Source organism: Lampetra planeri, chromosome 12, assembly GCF_965212315.1.
Source record: "Lampetra planeri chromosome 12, kcLamPlan1.2.h2, whole genome shotgun sequence".
Taxonomy (NCBI): Eukaryota; Metazoa; Chordata; class Hyperoartia; order Petromyzontiformes; family Petromyzontidae; genus Lampetra; species Lampetra planeri.
Genome location: NC_136118.1, coordinates 15127754 through 15145944, shown reverse-complemented (window position 1 = coordinate 15145944; position 18191 = coordinate 15127754). Strand labels below are relative to the sequence as shown.

At 53.2% G+C, this 18191-nt stretch overlaps 1 protein-coding gene across 3 annotated transcripts; it reads left to right on the top strand.

Moving 5' to 3' along the window:
* Positions 1–95: 95 nt before the first annotated feature.
* Positions 96–17886, top strand: CFAP99 (cilia and flagella associated protein 99). 3 transcript variants are annotated; one of them, XM_078599654.1, is made up of 16 exons: positions 96–286; positions 2527–2642; positions 2973–3117; positions 4096–4190; positions 4911–5023; positions 5565–5739; positions 6128–6208; positions 6679–6747; positions 7482–7562; positions 8209–8297; positions 9535–9739; positions 10302–10443; positions 14415–14566; positions 15445–15650; positions 16313–16490; positions 17012–17886. In XM_078599654.1, the coding sequence occupies exons 2-16, from the start codon at positions 2532–2534 to the stop codon at positions 17186–17188; spliced, it is 2019 nt and encodes a 672-aa protein (XP_078455780.1). In that variant the 5' UTR covers positions 96–286; positions 2527–2531; the 3' UTR covers positions 17189–17886. The 3 variants fall into 3 exon arrangements, with proteins under 3 accessions (XP_078455780.1, XP_078455778.1, XP_078455779.1); XM_078599652.1 differs by having other exon boundaries at positions 224–327; XM_078599653.1 differs by lacking the exon at positions 96–286 and having other exon boundaries at positions 1018–2642.
* The last annotated feature ends 305 nt before the right edge of the window (positions 17887–18191 follow it).

The window sequence follows — 18191 nt, the reverse complement described above, 5'->3', positions numbered from 1 at the left end:
TCTCGCGGGCAGGGGGGATGAGATCTCGCGTGGATGGGAAATCTCGCGAGATTGCGAGGAGAGGCGTGAGCTTCCACAAGAAGAGAGGCGTGAGATCTCGCGAGAAGAGAGAGAGGGGTGAGATCTCGCGAGAAGAGAGGGGTGAGATCTCGCGAGAAGAGAGGCGTGAGATCTCGCGAGAAGAGAGAGAGGGGTGAGATCTCGCGAGAAGAGAGGCGTGAGATCTCGCGAGAAGACAGCGGCGAGATCTCGCGGCGCGCCGTGGTTGTTGCCAGGAGACGGCGCGGTGAGGGAGCAGCAGGAGGCGCCCGCGTTGTTTACGAGCGGGTTTGTTGATCTGTTAACGCGTTGTTGATGTGTTGTTGACGTGTTGTTGATCTGTTGACGCGTTGTTGACGTGTTGTTGATCTGTTGACGCGTTGTTGATGTGTTGTTGACGTGTTGTTGATCTGTTGACGCGTTGTTGATGTGTTGTTGACGTGTTGTTGATCTGTTAACGCGTTGTTGATGTGTTGTTGACGTGTTGTTGATCTGTTGACGCGTTGTTGACGTGTTGTTGACGTGTTGTTGACGTTGTTGATCTGTGGCCGCGTTTCGCAGCGGAGTTGACGGACCGGGCGGTGTTGCGCAGGCATCGTGAGCGGTGTTGGGGGGGGGGGAGATCCCCGCGTGGAGCGGGAGACGTCCCCCGTGGGGGGGGGGGGCGCGTAGTCGGCGCCGCTTCGTTCAGTGGCCAAGCCTCGCCTGGCGAGGGGCAGACAAAACCTCGCCTGGCGAGGTGCAGATAATGACGAAGCCTGCATCGACCCCCCCCACCCCCCACAGCTGGAGCAGGTAAATCCGCGGTAGCGCAGCGGGACACCGCCACTCCGGGGCGCTCCCGCAGGTTGCTGCATTCACAACCCGCAGCCGCTGCTCGCCCCGCGTGGTGCTCGCGGTGCTCGCGGTAAACCACAGCGCCGCGACACCGCGACTGTGGTGGTGGTGGTGGTGGGGGCAGTGCGCGAACACCGCGACTGTGGTGGTGGTGGGGGCAGTGCGCGAACACCGCGACTGCGTTGCACCGGTGAAGAAGGGGGGCACACGTCAGCGACATCGGGCCCAATGCCGAATTATTGTCCGTGCAGGTGATGCTCATCGGAGGCACGGCAGTGACGCGAGAGAAGGCGAGGGAGTGAAGCGATGTGTGAGGGCAGTCGCAGTGAGATAGGCGAGAGATGCAGTGAGGGTGGAGACCCGGCGAGAGATGCACGTGACGTGAGGGGGCAGCAGTGGGTCGTCTTGCGACTGCCGCTCGATCCTCGGCCAACATCAGTCGCGAGCAAAATCTGAGCCGCTTCTGCCCCTTCCACTGACCACCACATTGAAGTCAAAACTACCTCCATGACCGAATCCTTTCTTTTAGTGTCAACGTCCAGTACTGTACTGGCAATGGCTGTATGCCCCAATCGGTGTAAGGGATAACTCGACAGACTCGTCAATAATATTGGCCTCCAAAATGAAAAAAATATAAAACACGCGAAGTTGGGGCAATGACAGCAACATAAACAAGGGACATCGCCGGTAACGGCGCTTGTTACATTTGTTTCGCTTTAAGGCTACAACGTAACTAACGAACGTTTTGAGTTGTTTTTATTGTTGTTATGTGTGCCTGGGCACCACTGGCGATGCAGCAGTAGCATCACCAAAGCCTGCTGCTGTTGGTGCTGCTGGGTTGTGATGATAAGGTATGGGGGACGCGGTGACGCAGCCGCGTGTCGAGCCGGGGAGTGGGAGGACACCGCGTGAGTGCGGCGCGAATCGTCACCCTCGCGGCTCGCTCGCTACCCCCGCAGACCCGGGGCTTCCTAGGGAGCCCTCTGGCTCGGAATCCCCACTGGGTTCTACAGGGAACCCATGCCCGCACGGTGCAACAACAACCGCCACGGCGGGCCGCGGGGTGTTTTGTCGCAGTGCGCGCGAGTCCCGGTGCGGATCGACACGCGGCGCGGGGGTCTCGCCGTGCCGTTCAAAAAGGCCGCGCTCGAGTCTTGAAGGAGTTGCCGCTCAGGGCGACGCCAACAAACAGCGCCGCTGCCGCGTGGTCTCCGTGTCCCCCCCCCCCCCACGTGCCCGTGACAGCGATCGCCGCTGCTGCCGGACCTGCTGCCGGACCTGCTGCGCTTGCGACGGAGTGACGAGAAATTCGCCTTGCGGCGAGCCGAGTTCGTTTGAAATCCGAGTTTGCTGCGCGTCGCGAGGCCTTGAGAGAGAACGCGGCTGGCGCTGTCGCAGGCGATGCCCGACAGCGGCTGTGTTGTGGGCGGCAGGCCAGGGGACTCCTCCTCCTCCTGCGCGTGTTGCCTGCCCCGCGGGCTCCCGAGAAAGAGGGCAGGGGGTGTCATTGTATGTATAATGTTGAGCTTCTTTCGCACCGTACGTAGCCAACGGCGCGAATCGGAGGTGCGGGTCGTGCCCATGGTGACATAGACGACTTATTGAGATGGTGTTTAAAACGATGGCTACGTGGCGCTGTGTGTGTCTCAGGAGCAATGGGAAACTACGGGGAGCTGATTGGGGAGGTGGTCGCCCTGCTGGATAAGATCACAGCAGGGGAAGAGAACCTCATGCAGATCACAGACGACATCATTCAGTCGCGCCAGGTACGTGCAGCGCAGTGGCGGATCCCCTCGACGCCCGACAGCTCGTATTTATACTTGCAAGAGGAAACGCATTGATTGTGTTTTTGTTATACAAATGTAGGGACCTATTTAAAAACCTTGGGAAGTTTGTACATGCTCTGTAGGTGCAGTCATGTTTGAGCAAGGTGATGTTTTAATAAAAAACACAGAACCTGTTTGTACCGCCAGCTGCTTGGGGAGGCCTTCACCCAGCAGCAGACTCAATTTGAATGAATGTGTATGTTTATCTCTCCATAAACCACAAAATTGGAAAATTCTAACACCGCCAATATCTCGCGACGTGCTGCGGAGGGCTGGAGTGAAGAGAACTTGGTGTTCCTCCTGGGAGTGCTGGGAGGCTGCGTGGAACAGAGGCGACTGCTCGCGGTCGTGGTCAACGCCTTCTATGCTCGCCACGGCAAGCACGTTCTGCTCAAGCAGCGAAACGTCTTTACAGGTGCGTCTCACAGTGCCCTGCACATTACACTAAACAATTATCCCGCTTCCATCACGTTAAAGCCACTCAAAACAGCACTTTAAAAAAGTTATTTAAATCTCTTCAGGGCTCATAACAAGGACCCTTGGGCATTCACCATCGTCATATCACTTGTTATCACCGCATTCAAGAACCTTGCAATCCTCTCGCGACGAGGCCCTTGCCGTCACTATGGCTTAATGGTGTGTCAGCTGTAGTGCACATCTCATTACACCTGTGTTTCTATTGCAGCAACGTCTCTCACTTTGTAGTCATTCATCATTCAATTCCTTTCTTCAGCTGCCATTTCACCTCCAGTTTCCCTTTTTTCCATCCAATGACACAGGACATAAACGTCAATTTCATAACATCTTGCGGGAGTAATGTATAAGGGTAATGATTTGTGTTTGTTAAGCATTTATAGTGAAATGGTATCTCAGAGCACAACGCGGGAAAAGTTAAGGTGAGCTCTGCTGGGCTCGATCACTAAGCCAGAGGGGATAGAGAGAGGAAGCTTAGAGGTGTAGACAGAGTAGTGGGAGAGGAGGGGGTGGGGGTGTGAAGAGGGAGGATGCAGATGGAGAGAAGTAACGGAGGATCAAAGCAGGATCCGACGAAGCCTCATTTGGATACTTGGTGTGGGACCAAGATCTCTGGGGTGGAGTTGGACCCCACGCAGGCCATTCTTGGACCAACACAGTCTGGTTTCAAGTGGTTCGTATAAACAAGGCGATACCCATTACCGGAGGCAGAGGAGCCTTTAGTAGGTTAATTGTGCTACTCACACGAGGGGTGAGATAGCCCTGATTATTGTCCACATTCAGATCTGTCCCGTGCCTACGTTTGATGTCCATTATTTAAAATAGTATTTATTGAAATTAGTAGTTAAATAGAGTGCTGTATCGGTGGTGTGGCTTCGTGCTGAGATAAAATTCCCACCACTGTCACGTCCGCTCACAGTCATCGCCTACCTGGCTGTGTTTCGTCTGGAAGAGCTGGGGATGACCAGTTTCACCAAGATCATCAACTCCCAAGACATACCCAGCATGCATAAGGTGACAATGCGTGCAGGTCACAATGTGTTCTCCATATTGCCACAGCTGCTGTCATTTTTTCAATGTTTCAGATTATTTATTATTGATTGTCTATCTTTCTTTCATATCCTGTGTTGAGTTTGTTATTCCAATCGATGGCATGAAGAGTTACTTGATGTAATCCAAGCACGTCACATGAAGTCATCTCCTCTGGACACCTCCCCGGTTCCTTGTTCACACTGTACCACAGCACTCACCGTCATGACCACCAATGTCACTAATGCTTCTTTCACATTTTGGCGTTTCCAAAATTCCTACAAAACTGATCAAGTCACCCTGCTTCTCAAGAAACCTGGCCTCAATCCAGACATCCCGGCATGCTATCAACCCACAACCAATCTCTCCACCCTCTCCAAGCTCCTCGAATGCCCCACCGTCACCCAGCTGAGGGCCCACATTACCTCCTTTCCAAACCTCTGCTCCTTCTAGTCTGCCTTCCGTCAGACCTACTGCTGTGACCACCAGCGTGGTCCTGCTGTTGTGAGCGGGGGTAGCCACTCGACCAAACAAAAACAGGGAAGAAGTCAGTTTGGTAATTACCCTGCCTGGACAATGCTACAACGTGGTCCCTTTGCCCACAAGCTTCGTCTGCCATTGCCTATAATGCTGCAGTGCTTTCTCAGCGTTAGTTTGTATGATCACTGAACTAATGACACACGCGGGGACGGTTTTTCCTTGCAGTTCTTGACTTTCCTGTTTGACGAAGTCAACTTGAGCACCTGGATAAAGGATGAGTGGAGTCAGCTCTATGACATCACCTTCGTACAAAATAACCTGCTGGCGCCACTACTCAAGTACGTTTATGAACACTTGGGCCAAGCACATGGTTTAGGGCCACAATTAAGCCATGTAATGACATAACGACATTTAAAACTACTCGTGCTGTTTTATATCAAAGGATTTTTACGTGGGATTGGCACCGCCTCCACTTGCACGTGCCTCTGTGTAGGCAGGGCAGTGGCAGTGTCAACCAGCTCCACGTAATTAACAATGCCTCTGCTGGTTTAGTTTCACGCTGTATGGAAATATGAATAGATGAAGTTATGTTAAGTTCATTCAGTGAAGTCATTGTATTCTTTGCAAGAGAGGTGTCTGGTGGCGATTCAGCAAGGTTTCCTAGCTGTCTCTCCATCTTCTTTAATGTGTCACTTCGCTTCAGGCACTTTAGTGCTCCACATGTAAACGATGTACAATGCAATTGACCGAACAACCCAAGTTAGCCGATCCGAGATAAGAGTATCGAAGAATTATTGAGTTTTTGCTATTCCCTTACAGCATGTTAATCGCCCCTTCGGCAGACACAGCTGCGTAAGAAGTTCTCTTTGTCGCTTTCAGAAACAGAGAGGAAGTGCTTTGGCTGACGGAGCAGTTGAGAAGCCAACTGGACGGCACGAGTCCCCCGCGGCCGAAGCCCAAGACCACGGAGCCGCAAGAGTTCTCGCTGACCAAGCCCAAGCCACGGACTCTGCCTCTGCCGGATCGCGTCCCCTCCCTCGGCAAACCCAACCCCGTACGTCTCCCCTCCCTCGCCGTGCCACCACCATTAATGTTACTCGCTGGCGTGATCGGAAATACACCATGCTCCGTATCATTTAACTGCCTGTTTAGAAATGTTTTTTATTTGGTTAAACACTATTCATCATTTAAAAATGTGTTATGCCACATGTAATATGGAGTCTGCGATGCATGGCCACAATTGTTTAATGCTGGCCATGATGATCGCCAGGCTTTTGCCATTCCACTGCTGGATGAAGGGGATTCCTGAGACGATGATGTGCTTTGTCGAATGTAACTGCACGTCAACAAGCTTGGTGTTTGACGCCCGACCCCAGGCAGAGCTGTTGCAAGCTTGGCAGGGAGTGCTGTGGTTGTACAGTTGAGTGTTTGTGTGTGTGCAGGTGCCCAAGAGCACGTACCATCTCCCGAAAGAAATGGCAAAGCTTCAGGACGTCAGGCAGAGGAACCGGCGAAGAGCTGAGGTTCCCTAACTCTGGAACACAACCCACTCTTGCTTAGCACAACTGCACGTACTTGGCACACGAGTCATCTAAAGCCAAACACACACACCGTGCAGCTGGCATTGGCCAAACATCTCAATGCTGAAATAAGACCTACAAACTACTCAGTTGGGATTACACACGGCAGCAGCATCGCCCCCTACTCACACAACTTGGCAGGACCCTCTGAACAAAAAAAAGAGTCATACCGAAAATATAAAGATATGCTTTGTGACAGCTTTGTGATAATGTAATTGGTGTCTCGTAAGTCATGAATGCGAGCACCCAGAGTTACGTAGCAACAGTTAAATTGCAATGGTTCAGCAGCTGTAATCGTTTCAAAGTAAAAACTTAATACGATCACGTGGGCACGGTACACCAGAACGACTTGTTAGAACAGGCACATTTCTAAATCTAAGAAAATAAGCATGTCACCGCTCGTGCTGTTACAGAGAAATCTGATGGAAGCGAGCAAGATTCTGTTCCAGTGCGCAAACGCCGAGAAGGCGGATCAAACCAAGGTGAGGATGACACGGGAGGGGGTATGCCGAGGGTGTGTGGGAGTGACATGGAGAGGAACGGAGTGGGGAGGGTATGGGGAGTACGTATGTGTGTTGAACTTCTTTCGCACTGTCGTAGCCAATCGTGCTCATGGGAGGTGCGGGAAGTAGAGAGGTACAGAGGAAGGAGTGGACCTCACATTGAGGGAGAATCTGACCGGTGTTTACCAATACTTACATATTTCACTGTGCGAGATTACACATACGTGTTATTGGTTAGTTTCACTCTCAAGGCCAGTGTACAGTTGATGTTATACACGTCCACATGCAGAGTGACTGATTCCAGTGACTTTGATACAGAGTTTCTCTTTTTATATTTGTGAACCTTGAGCACTACGCTTTTTTGTTTTCGACGGAATCGGGTCTTGTGGACATTTGTACAACATTATGTCGTATTATACGATTAGTTATGCCGATTCACGTAAAGTGCTGAAAGTAATGTTGGGCATTTTTTGCGAGCGTGCCCGCACACACTTGCTACTCGGCACGTTCTTGTGGAAGGCAGATTTTCAGTTTTTCCTGCTCAGCAGCAGTGGTAGCGGTGACCTGCAGCTTGCGCGCTTTAGCTCGGCGCATTGTGCCGCCCGCTTCCCCAGCATAATTTTTTATTCACAAAACGTGTCAATTCAGTATCCGTTACGCACATCAGTTGTGTGGCCGAACCATCCACCACCTCTCCCGTTGGATGTGCTCAGCGCGTCATGGCGGAGCTTGCTGCAGAGATGTCGAGGACGAGTGCAGAGAGGCCCCGGGCCAGGAGCGTGCCAAAGACCGCGGTAAGCACCGCCGCTCCATCCAAGGGCTCAACCAAAGCCAAGAGAGAGAGAAGCGTTCTCTGCCTCCATCTGTACATTTTTGCACGGTTTGTGACCTCAACTCTGCCAATCTGCCGTCCGTAGTGAAGTGCTCACGGAGGTGGTGGGGTTGAGTGACTACACGTTAAACAAAACAAGTAAAACATTTATACGAGGTGTTCTTTTTGTTTTTATACCCACAGAGCCTTTAATGCATAATATTAAAATGGAGATTACATTAGATAGATACAATCATTATGGCAGCAATGAGAGATATGACCGTCATCTGGATGATGAGCGAGGCGTCCCTCTGGATGCGTGTACCATGGGCCAGAGAGGGATGGATGGATATCGCAAGTTCCAGGACATTTACGGATGCTGTCCCACGTGATCGGAATGTTTTATTTTGACAATACAGTAAAAGTTATTAATAATCTTCCATTGGTCAATGCCAACAACCAGTTTATCTTAAACACACGATACAGGAAACCTAACGTGAGTGCATTTGCCAAGTGTAAGTAATAAAATATATTCCCTTTGGCAAGACTACTTGCTAAAGTAGCATCGTGACAATGCGAAGCTGCATATCGTTTACAGGACTGTGATACGAGCGTTGTTTTTATTGTAGAAGAACAACGTTCCTATTAAGCTCAACACAACGGCCATACTGCGAGAGGGAGCTTTCTACCATGCCCGAGAGACACAGGAGCTCAAAAGGTCGGTTTCCACGCACGCACAAAGACATGCACACCCACACGCACGCATACACATGCAACAACAACCGCCATTCGCCACTAAGTGGTAGCTGTGGACGATGAGAGTGGGCCTGTCGCTTTTTCTCAGCCAGCCTGAACACCTCCTCTGTCAACCAGGGTCAATGGGGAGGTCTGGATCATGTACCCAAAGCAGCCATTGCAGCTGCATGAGCCAAAGTCCTAAACCTCGCAGATGTTCTTGCTTGGATCCGGCATGCATCCATGATGTTGTGTGGATGCGCCAATCCCGGAACAGCGTGTTAGTAATTACAAGCCCATGGGCTGCACAAAAATCTAGCAGCCTCTACCACTGTTATTGAGCTGATCTGGCCCATGCCGTCCAATCACTCCAGACCAGGTGCCAGCATCATAACCAACTCGGGCATTAAAGTCGTCTAACAGGATGACTATCCCGAGGGGCCACTTTAGCTAGCACCTGTGACAGGAGGTCATAGAAGGCATCTGACTCATCAGCCTTACCTGCATCCCTCCATGGATGTTCGTCTTTGGTGGGGGCATGAGTAACCACGACCACCACTCCTCGCATCTAGTTGATGGGAAGGCGAGCCCAAAGTAGCATGGGGCTTACAGGTTCGCAAACCTCACCGCCACGCTCCCATCCCCCCTTCATTGTTTTGTTCAGAAGAAGAGCCACTCCCTGTTGTTTGGCAGTCTCCTGCCCCGAGTAGAGGACTGTCCACCCCTCAAGGTGTCAAGAGCCGGTCCACCGGACCTCCTGAACACTACAGAGATCCAGGCGGTACCGGTCCAGCTTCCGACAGAGGAGTGGCATCCTCTTCTCCGCAGTGAACGTTCGAACATTCCACGTGGCCACCCGCAGTGGTTTTTGTTGTTTCTGGAGGAGCCCCGAGGGTAAGGATTCAATCTCCTGGCTCTGCCAAATGTAGTTTGGCCAGGAGACTGCCCACCACAGCGTTGCCATCCGGCACCAACGAGGAGGTAGGGGGTTGTTTTGCCATGTGTGTGTGCACACGCACACACACGTGCACAGACACTTTTACACACACATATGCACTCGCGCACGCACTCCCACACCCTAGCTGCTGCTCATTAACGATGTGCATGATTGGGACATCTCTTGTTTAGAAGGATGTCCTCGCAGAAAAGAGCATTGCACCTTGGATGAAGCTACTCTGTGAAATATCGGTCCATTTTGTTTCTCTCTCAAATGTGCCCAGGCTAGAGGAGCTGGTTAGGGGCGCGCGGGACGGGAGCGAATTTGCTGATTGGCAGGAGCGCATGCGGCAGCGCGACGCGTCGGAGGCAGCGCTGGAGGAGGAGCGGCGTCGGCTGGAGGGGAAGCTGAGCCTGGAGGAGGCCGTGCTGGCACGGCATGCCCTCGCCAGCCAGAACCAGCACAAAGCCGCCACCATCAAGCAGCAGGTGGCAGCAGCAGCAGCAGAGCTGGGGCAGGGTTTGGGGCCCAGTTTACGTGTGGGAGGGAAGGCAGCTATTGCCAACATGTGTGAGAAAATATAAACAAATTATGCTATTTTCCACCGATTTTGTTGTTTAAAAGATTACAAAGAATGTGGCACACCTTTTGTGACAAATGGATGGAGGTGCTTTGTCTATTTTTATATTGACTGGGACTTGATGGATATAGTCTTCAAGTAGGGAAAAATGTTTCTGTAATCCCAATTGAGTAATGTTGCAGAGTAATTTTTCAAATTTGGACCGTGATGCTGACATACAATGGCCTTCTCATTGCAAATGGCGCCAGGGGATCTTTAACGTGCAATGTGAAGTAGACAGCGAGTAGTACTTCACGGTTAAGACAAAACCGCAGTTATAACCAGGGCGGCCTGCCGGATTCAAACCGCAAACCTCTGCAACAAGCGGCGACCGCGCTGCCGCTGGTCCACCGCCTGTGCGGTGTGTCGCAGTCTGTGTGCGCGCCTCACGTAGCCCGTGGTGTGTCTGGACGTTGCTGCGTATCCCACAGACAGCTGAGATGATGCAGCAGTACGCAGACCGGCGGCTTCAAGAGGAGAAGGAGATGAAGAAACTGATTAAGCAAATCATGGAGGGTCATGAGAATTCCAAAGCAGCTAAACTGAAACTTCAAGAATACAAACAGAAAATAGGTAAGAATCACAATATCACTGTTTTTACTTCCTAAAATCACTGTTGCTTCTGCTCGTCTGAAAAGTTTTACATCATTTACATTTGGGAGGAGTGGTGGCCTTGTGGTTAGCACTGCACTATTAAGCTGTCACAAAAGAGGGCCCCGCGACAGCCCTGTGGATGGTGGCCTCAGGGGCCCCACGTGGCCTCCTGCCCCACGCCTCCAGGAACCTCTGGGCGGTGGCAGAAAGAGGAGCACATGGAACAGGGAAACATTTTACTTATGCCTGTTGTATATAGTCTTGTTAACAAATAAGCAGATCTTTAGCATGTATTAATTTTATCCCATAAATAAATCAATATCAATTATATTCTTATTTAGAACAATATATTTCAGCTGCAACTACTGTCAGGAGTGGTGTAATAGTTGAGCCAGCATGCTGTGGGTAGAGCTGATTCACAATAATGTAGATAAAAATTAAATCCCAGTCAGGGGTCAACTCAGATCCCTCCAGGGTTGATCAAATGAATACCTCTTTGTGAGAAGGAGTGATCGTCTTATGCAGAGCCCTGCCATGGGAATGTGGCATTTACACCACGTACTCAGGGCTGGCAATGATAACCACTGCCCCATTGCTCTATTGAGCAATGGGTGTGTTTTAAGTAACATGTCACCAAGGTTTGATTCAACTGTAATGTTGCCGCATACTGCTCAGGTGTCAGGGACTCCAGGTTTGCAATGTCCGCACTTGCGAGTGCTGTGGAAGCTGCGGTGTGCTTTGTCAACACACTGCGCTGATCAGGTTTGTGTGCATATGGTTTGCAGTGAATTGATGCTCAAGTGAGTTTGAATGTAATGTTGTGATGTGCAGTGAATTGGTTATTCTTCTCAACGCCCCTGATGTTTGCAGTACAGTGGAGATGTGTGCTGTAATGTGGTTCATAGGTTTAACAACAAGCGTGTGCATTGCATGTACAATGCTCAGCCTTATCCAAACCACCAACTCCTTGCATATATATATAGTGTATGCAAGGAGTGGTTTCCAGCCTGCATGATTGCTTCTTTTGTGGTGAGGTTTCTCATCATTTCCAGAGTGTAATTTCTGTAATGCATTCTCTATATTACACGACCATACACAGGATGTTAGTTGTTTTGCTGCCTTGTATGATTTAAGGAACATTGGCACTCATTCAGGGCTATTTTTTTTACCTTTTATCCAACTGCAGAAAACTTGGTAAAGCCATCATTGTGGGTAAATACGTGAAATGATGCAACTTTGCACGGATATAGAGTTTTTAGGTATTTTTTTAATTGTAAAATTAACAGCAGTTTTATAATTTCCCAGAAGCATTGCGATCAGAACGAGGGAATGGGGCTGTGGTGGAGAGAAAGATGGAGAGCACAAGGGGTGGAGCGAGGGGGAGGGTGTGGGGGTCAGGCTGGAGCGAGGGGGAGGGTGTGGGGGTCAGGTTGGAGCCTGGGGGAGGGTGTGGGGGTCAGGTTGGAGCGAGGGGGAGGGTGTGGGGGTCAGGTTGGAGCCTGGGGGAGGGTGTGGGGGTCAGGTTGGAGCGAGGGGGAGGGTGTGGGGGTCAAGTTGGAGCGAGGGGGAGGGTGTGGGGGTCAGGTTGGAGCGAGGGGGAGGGTGTGGGGGTCAGGTTGGAGCGAGGGGGAGGGTGTGGGGGTCAGGTTGGAGCCTGGGGGAGGGTGTGGGGGTCAGGTTGGAGCGAGGGGGAGGGTGTGGGGGTCAGGCTGGAGCCTGGGGGAGGGTGTGGGGGTCAGGCTGGAGCGAGGGGGAGGGTGAGGGGGTCAGGTTGGAGCGAGGGGGAGGGTGTGGGGGTCAGGTTGGAGCGAGGGGGAGGGTGTGGGGGTCAGGTTGGAGCGAGGGGGAGGGTGTGGGGGTCAGGTTGGATCCTGGGGGAGGGTCAGGTTGGAGCGAGGGGGAGGGTGTGGGGGTCAGGTTGGAGCCTGGGGGAGGGTGTGGGGGTCAGGTTGGAGCGAGGGGGAGGGTGTGGGGGTCAGGTTGGAGCGAGGGGGAGGGTGTGGGGGTCAGGTTGGAGCGAGGGGGAGGGTGTGGGGGTCAGGTTGGAGCGAGGGGGAGGGTGTGGGGGTCAGGTTGGAGCCTGGGGGAGGGTGTGGGGGTCAGGTTGGAGCGAGGGGGAGGGTGTGGGGGTCAGGTTGGAGCGAGGGGGAGGGTGTGGGGGTCAGGCTGGAGCCTGGGGGAGGGTGTGGGGGTCAGGCTGGAGCGAGGGGGAGGGTGAGGGGGTCAGGTTGGAGCGAGGGGGAGGGTGTGGGGGTCAGGTTGGAGCGAGGGGGAGGGTGTGGGGGTCAGGTTGGAGCGAGGGGGAGGGTGTGGGGGTCAGGCTGGAGCGAGGGGGAGGGTGTGGGGGTCAGGTTGGAGCGAGGGGGAGGGTGTGGGGGTCAGGCTGGAGCGAGGGGGAGGGTGAGGGGGTCAGGTTGGAGCGAGGGGGAGGGTGTGGGGGTCAGGTTGGAGCGAGGGGGAGGGTGTGGGGGTCAGGCTGGAGCGAGGGGGAGGGTGTGGGGGTCAGGTTGGAGCGTGGGGGAGGGTGTGGGGGTCAGGTTGGAGCGAGGGGGAGGGTGTGGGGGTCAGGTTGGAGCAAGGGGGAGGGTGAGGGGGTCAGGTTGGAGCGAGGGGGAGGGTGTGGGGGTCAGGTTGGAGCGAGGGGGAGGTTGTGGGGGTCAGGCTGGAGCGAGGGGGAGGGTGTGGGGGTCAGGTTGGAGCGAGGGGGAGGGTGTGGGGGTCAGGCTGGAGCGAGGGGGAGGGTGTGGGGGTCAGGTTGGAGCAAGGGGGAGGGTGAGGGGGTCAGGTTGGAGCGAGGGGGAGGGTGTGGGGGTCAGGTTGGAGCGAGGGGGAGGTTGTGGGAGTCAGGCTGGAGCGAGGGGGAGGATGTGGGGGTCAGGTTGGAGCGAGGGGGAGGGTGTGGGGGTCAGGTTGGAGCGAGGGGGAGGGTGAGGGGGTCAGGTTGGAGCGAGGGGGAGGGTGTGGGGGTCAGGCTGGAGCGAGGGGGAGGGTGTGGGGGTCAGGCTGGAGCGAGGGGGAGGGTGTGGGGGTCAGGTTGGAGCGTGGGGGAGGGTGTGGGGGTCAGGTTGGAGCGAGGGGGAGGGTGTGGGGGTCAGGTTGGAGCAAGGGGGAGGGTGAGGGGGTCAGGTTGGAGCGAGGGGGAGGGTGTGGTGGTCAGGTTGGAGCGAGGGGGAGGTTGTGGGGGTCAGGCTGGAGCGAGGGGGAGGGTGTGGGGGTCAGGTTGGAGCGAGGGGGAGGGTGTGGGGGTCAGGCTGGAGCGAGGGGGAGGGTGTGGGGGTCAGGTTGGAGCAAGGGGGAGGGTGAGGGGGTCAGGTTGGAGCGAGGGGGAGGGTGTGGGGGTCAGGTTGGAGCGAGGGGGAGGTTGTGGGAGTCAGGCTGGAGCGAGGGGGAGGATGTGGGGGTCAGGTTGGAGCGAGGGGGAGGGTGTGGGGGTCAGGCTGGAGCGAGGGGGAGGGTGTGGGGGTCAGGCTGGAGCTAGGGGGAGGGTGTGGGGGTCAGGTTGGAGAGAGGGGGAAGGTGAGGGGGTCAGGTTGGAGCGAGGGGGAGGGTGTGGGGGTCAGGCTGGAGCGAGGGGGTGGTGGACAGTGCTCGTGTCTTCACCACAGGTGTACAGTATTAAGATTTTCCCGTCACAATGTAAAATCCCATGCACTTGTGTGGTTGACTGCACGTGTGAGTAACTACAGTGCAGCAGTTAGTCGAAGTCTGCCATATTCGTGTCCATTATAAACTACTGGAGTAAGGCATGAAGTTGTTGTTTGTGTTTGCAGTGGAATGCGGGAGAATGTGTGTTGCTGGATACAGTTGCACGTTCTGCAAGTGGCTATTCTTGTGATGCGTTGTTGTTGTTGAGCATCACCGCCGTGTGCGCTGTGGTCGGGAGCAAAGCGTTTTCCGTTGAGCAGCCGTGTTGGTAGTGGATTGAGCCATGCGTGTGGTGGGGTGAGCAGTGCAGGAGGTGATGGAGGAGAGCCAGGAGATGCTGAGGCAGGCACTGGAGCGTGCCCAGGAGGACATGTGCCGTCGGCAAGAGCTCATACAACAGATCCGCGCCCTGGAGGCCGTGCCCGCCTTGCGCCATCCGTACATGGACCCCACACAGGTGATCGGCCAAGTTCAACACGGTCGAACGGACAACCGCCTTTGCTACACATAACCAACCATAGCTCGGTCTTAGTCAAGGCTCATCTCGGGTGTGGCCCTGGCTCAAGTGAGCCATGGCTCAGAGCCACGCGCTTAACTTGAACCGGCTGTGAGCACGGTCCCAATCACCGCCCAGGATTCCCGAGAGCCGCGCCTCAGCCAGGCCACGGCCGTGCCGCTCGGGCGTCGCTGGAGGCTCGTGAGCTGAGCCAGAGTGGGAGGGTATAAAGGTGGGGGGAGGGTATAAAGGTGTCAGTTTTTGTACCAGTTTAAAGGGTAAAAACCTACTACTACTGAGCCAGAGTGGGAGGGTATAAAGGTGGGGGGAGGGTATAAAGGTGTCAGTTTGTGTACGAGTTTAAAGGGTAAAAACCTACTACTACTGAGCCAGAGTGGGAGGGTATAAAGGTGGGGGGAGGGTATAAAGGTGTCAGTTTTTGTACCAGTTTAAAGGGTAAAAACCTACTACTACTGAGCCAGAGTGGGAGGGTATAAAGGTGGGGGGAGGGTATAAAGGTGTCAGTTTTTGTACCAGTTTGAAGGGTAAAAACCTACTACTACTGAGCCAGAGTGGGAGGGTATAAAGGTGGGGGGAGGGTATAAAGGTGTCAGTTTTTGTACCAGTTTGAAGGGTAAAAACCTACTACTACTGAGCCAGAGTGTTACGAGACTGCTGGGCCAGAGCCGAGCCGTGACCATCAACAGTCCCGAGAGACAATAGCCGAGCCTGTGCTAGTTACTGTGCTAGTTACTGTGCTAGTTACTGTGGTTGTTACTGTGGTTGTCCGCTTTCCCTGGTCTCGACTGCCGTTTCTTTGCTCTCCGTGACCGCCGCAGACGGCAGGGCATGCGCTGCTGAGCGAGATGTCGCTGGTGGAGCTGAGAGAGCGGCTGGCGCTACTTAAGGAGGCCCAGCTCAAGGCCAAGGAAGAACGGCGTGACGACATCCTCAGGGAGAAGCAGGCCAAGGAGCAGCTCCTGCTGCAGCACCTGGACAAGATCTCCCTGCACCGCGCATCCAACAGCAAGGCGGCCGCTCTCCGGTGAGAAGAGACACGGCGGATGTTTGGCATCCACGTAGTTGGCGAGCAAAGGTCCAATGCCCAGCGTGTCATATGGCCACCACAAACAGCATGATCCGAGCTGTAGTAGCTATATTATGTAATAGCTATGATGTAACACGCTTCTTGAGTAAGGTTATGAGAAGGGCTTGGGAAAAGGAATTTCAAAGTGGAGCAGTGCGAGGGAAGAAGCAAAAGGAGAAATGTTGTGACCTGCAGTGTTTATTGGACAAAATGTTGTTGTACACAAATGTTTCTATCAGTGGAACTTTCCCCACATACACGTTTTGTTTGATTGCCGAATCAGGCCCAAGGTTTGGAAATAAATATTAGTCTAATATACTCGTATAATAAACAATATCTGATTATTTTTTGTCCAAGTGACTTTAGGGGGAGGTTGAAGGTGGAAATGAGAGGACACAGAGGCACAGTTGCATAAGACTGATCTCTCCTACTTCACTGGTAGAGATGGGAACACATCCAGGGACTAATTGATGTCGTGTTCATAAGAGAGATTAGTGGCGTGGATGAGGGGGTTTACGTCACCAACACTTTCAGCCAGGAGTGCGACGGTGCCGAGTTTTGTATTTCGAACGTCGCGGCGCGAACGCGCATTAAGTCCGCTGCGCTGGCTCTGGGTGCAGGCTGGAGGAGAAGCGAGCCAGGCAGCAAGCGTCCGCGGCCTCCCCTCCAGACGCCCTGGGCGACCCCAAGCTGAGCGACCTCCTTCAGCGTCTGGAGGACCGTCGAGCCGAGAGGAAGAGGTTGACGCAGAGTGGCCGGGAAGGGCCAGGAGTGCCCGCCGCGGTGCCGGCAAGCAAGGTGACCCTCACGGCTCGCTCCACGGCATGAGCAGCGTCGCAGCGTGCGGACTCGCAAGTCACGGCGACGAGGGGAGAGGGGCGAGGGGGGAGGGTTGCTCAGCAGAAGGAACTTTTTCTGGTGTGGGGGTCTATGCACCCCCATCACCCCCCTGGCCGGTTTGTAGAATGTTATTGGCTCAAACTATTCTCGTGAATGGACATTAAACAATTTAAAGCCAGATAAGTTCATACAGACTATGTCGGCAAAGAGATGAAACCTACCAAATGTATTGCCTGTTTAATCGCGTTAAGATGAAGCGAGTGGAGGACATGCAGCGGGCAAAATGGAGCCGTAGAAGTCCCGGTACAAAACTTATATCGTCCTGCAGACCACGTTCACTGTTGTTGCCCCTAAAAATGCGAATGTTGACCAAGTGTAAAACGTTCTGAAAGTGGTGGTCTACGTGTATAGTGCTGCTCTGAGAAGTAGGGGCATGGCTATATACCGGCCCAACGCCACTGCTGCGCTTGTGCCTACAGAAGTCGCAGGAGCACTGGCAGGAGCTGGAGAGGAGCAGGGAGCGTCAGGCCCAGCTCCTGACGCAGGGGGCGGCCGACAAACAGGTGGACCACAAGCAAGGCGTGTACCAGGCAGCCCGGGTGGGCGCCAACGCTGCCTGCATCACCCGCACTCAAGAGAAGATCAGCACCGTGTGAGCGGCCACCAGTGTGTGGTGCGTTGCTAAAACACAAATGGCGTTCTTAAGGGAAAACAAATCTGAGTGTCCTCAATCAGGGAAGCCTTGGTGAGTCTCAAGACATTCTGGTGGGCCCTGCATGAGCATGTTTCGCCAGTTCCTTAATGTTTTTCACGTGGAAAGCAATGGGTTATCTGCAGAAGGCCCACGTAGCCAAGAGGATAACATTAGGAGAAAACTGCATAGGTCAGCAAATTATTTGCTGTACCGTCATCTACTTTCCACCTCATAGGCATGCAGGTTGCATGTGCGATCCACCAACACCACACCAATGAACTGCAGGTGTGTCGCTGCTTGAGAGTAGCTGCTCAAAGTGTGTGTGACAGTAGCTATGGAACAAAGCAGTCTTTAAGACAGGTGTCGATCAGTTGCCATACGTAGCATGGAATCCAATTGTCATGCGGGATTTCAGTGTGTTCTTTTGCCTCATTTCAGCTTCTGTTGTCTAATAAAACAAAGCTGGTATCCCAAATACCTATGCAATAATCATAACAGCGACCACCGGACATACTTATGAATGTGTTCACATTGCAACAGAACTACTAGTGTAACTCTAGTATAATACGTTTCCTAAAACTCTATATGCGGTTTACATGGTTGTCATTACTGTGAATGTGATTATTACCGTGTTGTTCAATAAAAAAAAATATTTGTTAATACATTCTTATGGTTCCCTCTGTTGGGTCTTTATGCTGTTGATCAGGGAAGCAGCATTAACATGCCGAGCGGTTCAACCAGATGGACGTTGCCACTGCAATGAATTGACTAGCACAGCAATGCACAGGGCTTTCAAAGCGAGGCAAATTTTTGAAAGCAAATTGAAAACATGTTGAGGAAGAGGAGAAATATAAAGAGAGATGCAAAACTGAGGATTGACTACACACAACTCTGCAAAACGATCAGGAAACGATGAGAAATTGGAGAACGAAAGACGAGTGAAGCTGTTCGAGAGAGCGACAAGA

Bases quoted from the DNA above. Each gene is read 5' to 3' on its own strand.
- CFAP99 (XM_078599654.1), top strand. From the start codon at position 2,532: ATGGGAAACTACGGGGAGCTGATTGGGGAGGTGGTCGCCCTGCTGGAT. The intron at 7,563-8,208 runs GTAAGCACCGCC...TTTTTATTGTAG, and splicing joins GGAGCGTGCCAAAGACCGCG to AAGAACAACGTTCCTATTAA. The intron at 8,298-9,534 runs GTCGGTTTCCAC...AAATGTGCCCAG, and splicing joins GAGACACAGGAGCTCAAAAG to GCTAGAGGAGCTGGTTAGGG.